Below are 10885 nucleotides of genomic sequence, written 5' to 3' on the forward strand. Positions count from 1 at the left end.
AGAAAGAAAAAAATGGTTAGGAAGTTTTAAAAAAGATATGATTGAAAGGATTTGATTGGAAAAGATATGATTAGAAAAAGATATGATTTTTAAATTTGATGACTAATTTAATGCTAATTTTTTTGAAAATTATGAGTAGAATAAAGAAAAGATATTTTTTGACTTTTGAATTTTATAATGAAAGAGAAAAACACACAAAAGACACACAACTTAAAATTTTTAGATCTAATGCTCCTTGTTTTCGAAAATTTTGGAGCGAAAACACCAAGGAACACCAAATTTAAAAATTTTAAGATCAAAACACAAGGAAGACTCAAGAACACTTTGAAGAATCACAAGAACAACAAGAACATGAAGGTAGAACACCAAACTTAAAATTTTTAGAAAACCAAAATAAAATTTTCGAAAACCAAAGAAAAATCAACAAGAAAACACCAAACTTAAAGTTTGGCACAAGATTTAATAGAAAAATTATTTTTGAAAAAGAGGATTTTGAAAAGAATATACCCAATTACCAAGAACACAGACTAACGCTCTAGCCAACTGAGTTATGAATGTAACACTTGTTTTGAAGAAGTATTTTTAAATAACTAAGAATGAAATATTTTTTTTGAAAACTAATGTTTTGAAAAGGCACAAGAAAAACAAAAAAAGAAACAGAACAAGAAAAACTAAAGATCAAACAAGAAAAATAAACAAGAACAACTTGAAGATGAAGAAAGAATAAAGAACACAAATTTCAAAAATTAAAAGACAAGGACAAGCATGCAATTGACACCAAACTTAGAACATGACACTAAACTCACGAAATAAATTATTAAAGAAAAATAATATTTTTGAAAAAAAAAAATTTTTTGAAAAGAATATAAAAGACTCTGACCCAAAAGACAAAATTTTCCTAATCTAAGCAACGAGATTCACCGTCAGTTGTTCAAACTCGAACAATCCCCGGCAACGGCGTCAAAAACTTGGTGCACGAAAATTACTTCACACTATGTAATTCCGCACAACTAACCAGCAAGTGCACTGGGTCGTCCAAGTAATACCTTACGTGAGTAAGGGTCGAATCCCACGGAGATTGTTGGCTTGAAGCAATCTATGGTTATCTTGTAACTCTTAGTCAGGAAAACAATTCACTTATCAAATTGAATTACGAAAAATAAGAGAGTATGAAATAAATACTTATTATGCAGTAATGGAGAATATGTTGGGGTTTTGGAGATGCTTTGTCTTCTGAATTTTAGCTTTTCTCTTGTATTCCTCTTCCCTCATGCATGCAAAAGTGCAAAGTTCCTTCCATGGCAAGCTCTATGTAAGGTGTCACTGTTGTCAATGGCTACTTCCCATCTCCTCAGTGAAAATGGTCCAAATGCTCTGTCACAGCGCGGCTAATCATCTAGAGGTTCTCGATCATACCGGAATAGGATTTACCATCCTTTTGCGTCTGTCACTACGCCCAGCACTTGCGAGTTTGAAGCCCGTCACAATCATCCTATCCCAGAATCCTACTCGGAATACCACAGATAAGGTTTAGACTTTCCGGATTCTCATGAATAACGCCATCAATTCTAACTTATACTACGAAGATTCTGATTATGGAATCTAAGAGATACTCATTCAATCTAATATAGAGCGGAAGTGGTTGTCATGCACACGTTCATGGGTTGAGGAAGGTGATGAGTGTCACTGATCATCACCTTCTCCATAATTAAGCGCTAATGAATCTCTTAGATAGGAACACGCATGTTTGAATGGAAAATAAAAGTACTTGCATTAATTCATCGAGACGCTGCAGAGCTCCTCACCCCCAACAATGGGGTTTAGAGACTCATGCCGTCAAAGAGTACAAAGTTCAGATCTAAAATGTCATGAGATACAAAATAAATCTCTAAAAGTTGTTTAAATACTAAACTAGTAACCTAGGTTTACAGAAAATGAATAAGCTATGATAGATAGTGCAGAAATCCACTTCTGGGGCCCACTTGGTGTGTGCTGGGGCTGAGACTTAAGCTTCTCACGTGCTTGGGCTGTTTTGGGCATTCAACGCCAGGTTGTAACCTGTTTCTGGTGTTGAACTCCAACTTGTAACCTGTTTCTGGCGCTGGACGCCAAACTGCAACATGGAACTGGCGTTGAACGCCAGTTTACGTCGTCTATCCTTGAGAAAAGTATAGACTATTATATATTGCTGGAAAGCCCTGGATGTATACTTTCCAGCGCAATTGGAAGCGCGCCAATTGGCTCCTGTAGCTCCAGAAAATCCATTCCGAGTGCAGAGAGGTCAGAATCCAACAGCATCAGCAGTCCTTTTTCAGCCCGAATCAGATTTTTGCTCAGCTCCCTCAATTTCAGCCAGAAAATACCTGAAATTACAGAAAAATACACAAACCCATAGTAAAGTCCATAAATATGAATTTTGCCTAAAAACTAATGAAAATATACTAAAAACTTAACTAAAACATCCTAAAAACTACATGAAATTAACCTAAAAAAGCGTATAAAATATCCGCTCATCAGCAGCCGACGCCCCAAGGAACCGTGATAGCGCGGTGAGCCTCCCTGTCAACCTTTGAACGTCTTTGATGCACCCCGGACTCTTCATCTGGAGTACTGCTTCACACTTTTCCGGGTTGGCCTCTACCCCTCTCTGGGTTATCATAAACCCCAAGAATTTCCCTGCTTCCATGGCGAAGACACAGTTAAGTGGGTTGAGTCACATGCCGTGTTGTCAGAGGCAGGCAAATACGTTTTCCAGATCACCTACGAGATCATCAGGTCGGGTGGTCTTTACTAAGATATCGTCTACATATACTTCCACCGTTTTTCCTATAAGGTCGTTGAATATCTTATTCATCAACCTTTGGGAGGTGGCCCCTGCATTCTTTAGCCCGAACGGCATCACCTTGTAGTAATATGTTCCTCTTGGCGTTATGAACGCCGTCTTCTCCTCGTCTGGTCGGTGCATCGGTATCTGATTGTAACCAGAATAAGCATCCATGAAGCTCAGATACCGATATCCCGCCGTCACGTCGACGAGCGCGTCTATATTGGGGAGGGGGTAGGAGTATTTGGGACATGCTTTGTTAGGATCAGAGTAATCTACGCACATCCTCCATTTTCCATTGTGCTTTCTAACCAGAACTATGTTCGACAGCAAAGTCAAATAATCGAGTTCTCGGATAAATCCCGCTTCGAGAAGGCTGGCCGTCTGCCTGGCCACCTCCTCTGCCCTTTCTTGTGACATTTTCCTTCTCCTATGAGCGACCGCCTTGGCCTCCGCACTGACGGCCAATCGATGCGATATGAGCTGGGGGTCTATCCCCGGCATGTCGGCTGGCGTCCAGGCAAATAGGTCACCGTTAGCCCTGATCATTTCCATTAAAGGTTCCTTCAGGTCATGTGGGAGATTCCTGTTCACAAAAGTGAACTTTTCCTCTATGTCGCCGACCCTGAACCTTTCTAAGTTCCCTTCCGGTTCGGGTCTGGGTTTGTCGCCGACTCTAGCGTCCAGGTCGACGAGGAATACTTCCGATGCTTCTTTCGATTTCTTCCTTAACGAGAGACTGGCATTGTCACAAGCGACTGCCGTTTCCAAGTCTCCCTTTATGGATCCGACGGATCCGTCGTCAGCGATGAACTTCATTACCAACATCTTTGTGCTGATCACTGCCCCGAGGTCGTTGATAGTCTTTCTTCCTAGGATGACATTGTAGGCCGTAGAGTCTCGCAGAACCACGAACTCAGCCATTACCGATCTCCTTCCCTGTCCTAGTCCAACGGATACTGGCAGGGAGATTATCCCGTCGGGCTTGATGAAGTGGTCGCCCAAGCCTACTACACCGTGTTGGTGAGTCCTTAAGTCGACATCCCGGAGGCCCAAGGCATCGAACACATTATGGAACATGATATTCGAGTCAACCCCGGTGTCCACGAGGATCCGCTTGACGAGGCCGGTCCCTACTCTGGCCATGATGACCATAGGAGGGTTTTCCGTGACCTCGTCGAACCATTGGTCCTCCGGACCGAACGAGATGGGTGGAACCCTCTTGGAGCTTCGCGGGGAAGAGGAGGAGACTGCCAGGACTTTGGCGTCCTTCTTGTGTACCGACTTCGACCTTGGAGCCATGTCTATTGTTGTTACCACGTTTACTATGGTAAGGCCGTGCTCGTGTCCTCTGGCTCCTGACGTCGCTTCACTGCACGTGTCTTGTCCTCTCCCTCGCGGTCGCGATCTCGTCTCCTCGGCTCCTTGATGAGGTGGGAAAATTCAGCCAGCTTTCCGTCCCGGGTTGCTTGTTCTAGCGCATCCTTCAGGTCGAAACAGTCTTGTGTCTTGTGTCCATAGCCCTTATGATAATCACAATAGAGGCTCTTGTTCCCCCCGGTTCTGTCCTTGAAAGGTCGGGGCTTCGATAGAATTCCTTTCTCTGCTATCTGCTGATAAACTTCTACGATGGGAACGGTGAGGGGGGTATAGTTGGTGAATTTTCCAACTCGGGGAAACGGCCTGGATGTCTTGCTCGGCCCGACATCTCTGGCGTGCTCCTTCGGCCTTTCCCCGCCGCCGTGCTGCCGATGTTGATTGTAGGCGGGCTGCCATTTGTTAGCTGCCACGACTTGACTGACTTCTTCATCGTTGATATATTCCCTGGCTACGCTTTGGATCTCTTGCATTGTCCATACCGGCTTCGTGGTGAGATACTTTCTGAAATTCTCGTTCAGAAGTCCATTCGTCAAACACAGACTGGCCACCGAATCAGTCAGCCCGTCGATCTCCAAACATTCATCGTTGAACCGGTCCAAGTATTTTCTGGTCGGCTCGCCGGGCCTTTGTGTTACCCTGAGTAAGTTGATCGGGTGTTTCGCCTTCGCGATTCTGGTAGTGAATTGGGCCAGGAAAGCGCGGCTAATGTCCGAAAATCCGGCCACCGAGCCCCGTGGGAGGCTGTTAAACCACCGTATTGCAGGTCCCGCCAGAGTGACCGGGAAAGCGCGGCACCTCACTTCGTCTCCCACTCCTTCCAGGTTCATTCTGGCCTCGAAGGTCGTGAGATGCTCCTGTGGGTCTTGGGTTCCGTCGTACCTCATGTCCATCGGCTTATCAAAGTACTTTGGTAGCCGGACCTCGAGGATGGAACGATGAAACGGGGTTGCGCCCATTATCACGGGTCGCCGCGTTCTTCTCGGCCTTTCTCCGCCGTCTTCCCGGTCCCGCTCTGTGGCGCGTCTCCTTTCAGGCCGGGTGTATATCACGGGGTCACGACGTCTTCTTGGACGTCCTTCTTCCTCCCAGACGCTTTCAGATTCAGATCGTGGGCTAGGTGTTCGCCGGGAGTGACTTCTCGGAGGAGAACGGGAATAGCTTGGTTCGGGAGTTCGTTGATGATGTTCCTGATCTGCCAACTGGCGTTCTAGGTTCTGCATCCTGTGATGCAATTTCTGCATTATTCTGGCGCTATTGTTGCCTGTTCCCCCAAAGGGGCGTCTCTCTTGAGATCGCGAAGATGGCTCGGGTCGTCGTGGAGGGGACCTCGTGCGCTCTCGGGAGGAAGCCACGGAGGCTTCCCCTTTAGGCTCGGCCCCGCGGCCTGGTTCTCCAGGACCCAGTACGACGTCCATTTAGGCGAGTCCCCACAGACGGCGCCAATGTACGGTTGCTCGGGTACCAGACGATTCGGGGAGATCCTTCGGTTGGTGAGGTGGGGTATCGCCTAGTTCCGGGTTGCGGGGTTGGAGCTGGAGTAGCCGACTTCCCGAGATATTGGTGTGGAGAGGGGGTGTCACCTGCAATGACACTCCGACGCCCAAGTCAATAGAGTGTATAAGTGATGTGAGAATTTGGTGTAAGGTGACGTACCTTGGGGGATGGGTAGGACCCTCCCCTTATATACCTTGTCAGAAAAGTGGGCCCCATAAGAGAAGGCCTCCTTCCAGAAAGTTTCCTTCTCTTCAGTTGTTATGCAGCTGGCAAAGAGGGTGCGTGGCCAGGTCGGTAGACAGGCGGGTGTGATGACCCGCCCAACCAGGTCGGTAGGTCTTCAGGCCGGGTCGGTCTCCACGCCTAGCTGGGCTGGGCCGTAATAAAATTAAAGTTTGTAGATAATTTTGATATAAATAAAAAATATTAAAAATAAAATTAAATAAAATTAAACATTAATTTTTTTAAATTATAAATATTAAAGAGAAAAAATATATTTGATCTAATAATTAATTTATATGTTACCATATTTATTAGTTAGAACTTTATTTACTATTTCAGTGTTAATTTTGAGACTTATAATTTTGCTATTAAACTTTCCAATGTGTAAGTGCTCATTCATGGGATTCCATTGAAGACAAATTTTTCTAGAACATTTCTTGGTTATTACTTCTTCTTTCTAGCTAAATAAATAACGTAACCCTAATATATTATTTATTTAATTTCTTCTAAACTTTTTTCAAATTTTTTGTCGGCAAGCTAAGGGAGAATAGGAACCGAGGGATTATTGATTATACTTGAAAACTAATTATATTCCTCTCATCCCATCCCCTCCCCTCCCCATCTCCGCTATAACGGGGTTGCTATCTATACAACCTTTTTTTTTTTTTTTTCCTTTTTCTTTATATTTTTTGCTTCCCACTTATTATTAATTATTGTTTATTATTATTGCTTTTTCTTGGAGTTTAATGAACAAGGCAGAAGGACCCCTCCATGTGGTTTAGATAATGCTTTAAATAAATTATATAGAATTTTCAAATGGCTGTCGCTTTCTCTACCTTAGCTTTTGTTGTACTCACATGGCGCAGACCATATGAAAGGCAAGATTTACACTCAAAAAAAGGAGCGAGGGGAGAATAAGTAGGAGGGTTGGTTTTATTTGCTTATATGGCGAAGCTAGAGAAATTAAATATAATGTTTTCTATAATTTGTGTTACATAATAAACACTGAACCAATATTTTATGTATGGATCTCCCTAGGGAGACAATAGACTATTTGTACAATGTGTACAATGGGTTATTGAGTTACAAAATGAACATCTCCCATACTATTTAGAATAACCATCCGAGTACTAGCGATAATAAACATCTTCCCAAAAGCTTAAACTAATTTTGGGTTCACCAAGAATCGACACCAAAAATCGAACTCTTGACCTTTCGGATCTAGCGTTCTAATACTATGTCATGATATCACTCATCCCAAAAACTTCAGCTGATGAAAAAAAGTAACACTAATGATTATATCTCTAATACTTCCTAAACCTCCATTATACACATTGTATAAATATTCCATTAACTCCTCATACTTTCACTTTTATGTTATCACTAAATAAAATCAACTATTCTTATTGTGTATGAATTAGATATAAATTATCATTTTTAATAATAAAAGATACAAACTAATTCATTACCTAATAAGACTAGGGCAATGAAGATAAGATTAGTAGTTAGTTACAACCTACCACATAAATTATGACATCAAAGTGATAAGTTATATTCCACGCGAAAATATGCACTATAAGAAATTTATGGAATACCGATAAATTTATCAGCAAATATATTAAAAAATTTATCGGTAATATATTTATCATCGAATAAATTTTGTCGATAATTATTTATCGACAGAATTTTTGTTTGTCATTAATTATTATTAAAAAATTTTTGCTTATAATTTTTACCGTTAGATTTTTCTTCTTTTGATAAATTCGACGATAATACATTATTAGTTAATAATTAAATTAATAACTACTAGTAGTTTTAATCGATGATAAATTCAACAATAAACTTATATTTTAAATTTTTAACATTTTTTAAAAAATTAATATATAATTTTAAATATTTAAATTCAATCATTTTTAAACTAATAAGTAAAAAAATACAACATTAGTTCACTCAAAAAATAATTAACTCAGATAAATAAATTTAAAAAATTAACAACAACAAACAATAAGTCAATAATTAACTCAAAAAATAAATAAGTTAATATTAACTCAGATAATTAACAACAATCAACTAATTAACTCAAAAAATAATTAACTCAAACAACACCAAAACAGAAATCAAAACAATTTAAATAGGGATCTTACACTTGTAGTTTCATTCGATGAGCTATACCAGGTCTTATTGCTCCTTCTGTATCGCCAATGTTCTCACTTAAACTGATATCAAACTGCATAATTATCACATAATTGAAACAAAATCATAAAAATAGAGTTAAAAATCAAAATAATAAACACAAAATTTGAAACAGAAAATCATCAAAACAGAATTCAAAATTAGAATCATAAATAAAATTTTAAACATAGAATCATCAAAACAGAATTAAAAGAAAAACTTAAATCAAAACAGAATTAAAAAATCCTAAAGCAAAAGAGAATTAAAAAAAACCTAAATCAAAACAGAATTATTGAAACAAAATCTTAAAAATAGAATTAAAAATCAGAATAATAAACATAAAATTTAAACACAAAATCATCAAAACAGAACTTAAAATTAGAATCATAAACAAAATTTCAAACACAAAATCATCAAAATAGAATTTAAAAAAAATCCTAAATCAAACTAGAACTAAAAAAATCCTAAATTAAAACAAAATAAAAAAAATCTAAATCAAAACAGAATAAAAAAAATCCTAAATCAAAACAAAATTAAAAAATCCTAAATTGAATATCGTCTAGCTTATGCGACTGCATATAGAAAACGATAACGGCTGTTGGTGCGTGAAGGACGACGATGGCTGCTGGTGCATGGCGTCATGGAGGAGGACGGAGAGAGAAGCGCTTCAAAGAAGGGGGAGGAAGAGGAAACTGTCGCTTTGTTGCGGTGTGCAAGTCAGGGTGCTCTAGGGTGGCGTCGACAGTGGAGAAGAGGGAGGAGTTTCATCGCTATGAAAGGCTGAGAGAGTGAAAAGAGATTCGGACGCTGGGAGAGTGGGAATGGGGGTGTTTTGGCGTTGTGGAGAGTGTGACTAAAGAGAGATGCAGAGAGGGGGAGAGAGGGGGGGGGGATATGTCTAGAGAGTGTGGGTCTTTCAAAATGAAGGGAGAGACGCGATTCCAATTTAGGGTAAAATTATAGTTGGATTTACCGGCAGATAAATCTGACGGTAATGTATTGCGCGTGACCAAAACACAGCGTTCCATTAATTAGACTTTGTTGGCGGATAAAATACGCTGATAATTCTGACGGTAATGATCGTGCCAATTTATCTCTTTTTTTTAAGTATTACAGAAAAATTTATTGTCAAAAAATAGAATCTATCGATAACTTTTATCCAACAAATTTATTGTCAAATCTGCTAGTAAATTTGATATTAAATCTAACGATAAATTTAACAGGATTCAATGTTTTTTTTGTAGTGACATTTTAAATTATCGTATTTATCATCAAATTTATCTATCGATACTACCATCAAATTTAATAGAAATTTAATCAAATTTGGTGTCCATTATCGTTAAATTTAAAAATCCATTACTAAATTTGACTAAATATAGTGCCACAAAGACTTTTAAAATGGTGGTAAAATTACCGTGGACAAATTTGACGATAAATGAAAATTTATTTTGACAAAAATGATAAACATTTATCATATCTACGATAATGCAAAAACGTTGTGTTTCATTTAGTATTTAGATTAATAGAACACCAAATCCAACAAGAACTCAAATCTAATACCGCCTCCTAGGGGTGTGTATGGTCCGGTCCGGCTCGAAGATCCGGTCTGATCTCGAATACTTTAGAGACTAATTTGATGTGATTTCATCGGGTCTATGACCAGGTATGGGTCTCAAAAGTAGACTCGGTCATTATTTCGGGTCGGGTCCGAGCCATAGCTCGGGTCACCCAAAATCGGTTCGGTGACCCGGTCATCATACACAATTAATATTTTATGTTATTAGTCATTATATATAAGACTATAAGTTAATGTTTTATGTTTGAAATGCATAAGATTTTAGACTAATGCATAATCTTGTGTTATTTGTATTGATTTAAATATTTGGTGTTATTAGGCAATATTAGTATTGATTATGGTTATACTTTAATTTTAGAGAAGAGTTAGTTCTTATTATATTTTTCTAAGTGAATTTTACCATGTTAAATAATGGTTGGAGTCTTGAAAATTTGGATATTTTTACATGCTAACTTACAAGAAGGTATCAAGGTAATATAATGTTAACGGCCCGGTTTTCACCCAGTTTTTACCCGGTATAATCGTGGCCCGAAAGTGTATAGGTTTCATCAGGTCTAGGGTTGGATTCGGGTCTAACAAATAGGCCCGGTATATATTTCGGGTCGAATTTGGGTCACATCAAACCCATTTTACCTGGCCCATGCACACCCCTACCGCCTCCACCCTCTCCTTTCTATTCGTAGAACACTTCACTCCTCACAAACCGTCCAAATCCTCCTTCCTCTCTTCCCCCCTTTCGGCCAGGTTCGCAAAACCCCCTCTCTTCCCTCATTCTCATCCTCTCCTCCCTTCCACTCTGTTGTTGCCATCGCCTTCCACCGCCATTATGCACCTTCATCGTCGCAACTTTTGTATAAATTAGGGTTATTTTATTTTTTATTTTTTATTTTTTTTCTGTTATAATTTGTTTTATTTTTTGTTTTTTTTTTATTTTCTATTATATTTTTTTTATTATTTGTTATATTTTGTTGTGTTAAAATTAGACAAAGCTTTGAAAATTTGAGGACTGAGATAAAGCGTGAGAGATTAGATATTGAAGCAAAGAAATAGTGAGAAATATAATGTAAACAATGGATACGTCGGATGTTCAATTTACTAGGTGTTCGAATGGTTATTCTAATGTTAGAATTTATGAGGTAATTTAAAAGTGGAGTATTTTTTTATTTTATTTGGTCAATTTTAAAGCTCATTGTTCACATTGTTCACAAAAGTCATTG

General features: G+C 39.0%; 1 protein-coding gene across 1 annotated transcript; it reads right to left on the reverse strand.

Moving 5' to 3' along the window:
* Positions 1-2728: 2728 nt before the first annotated feature.
* Positions 2729-4126, reverse strand: LOC148566738 (uncharacterized). Its single transcript, XM_088484410.1, has 2 exons — positions 3137-4126; positions 2729-2971 (listed from the first exon to the last, which is right to left on the reverse strand). Exons 1-2 carry the CDS (start codon positions 4124-4126, stop codon positions 2729-2731), a joined length of 1233 nt encoding a protein of 410 aa, XP_088340536.1.
* Between the last annotated feature and the right edge of the window lie 6759 nt (positions 4127-10885).

The sequence above is a fragment of the Arachis ipaensis genome, chromosome B4 (genome assembly GCF_059453495.1).
Source record: "Arachis ipaensis isolate K30076 ecotype BB chromosome B4, ASM5945349v1, whole genome shotgun sequence".
In the NCBI taxonomy this organism is placed as follows: Eukaryota; Viridiplantae; Streptophyta; class Magnoliopsida; order Fabales; family Fabaceae; genus Arachis; species Arachis ipaensis.

Excerpts from the sequence above, each read along its gene's own strand:
- LOC148566738 (XM_088484410.1), bottom strand. The coding sequence starts at position 4,126 with ATGGCTCCAAGGTCGAAGTCGGTACACAAGAAGGACGCCAAAGTCCTG. Across the intron at positions 2,972-3,136 it reads TGCTGTCGAACATAGTTCTG|ATACCGATGCACCGACCAGA; the intron begins GTTAGAAAGCAC and ends GGTTACAATCAG.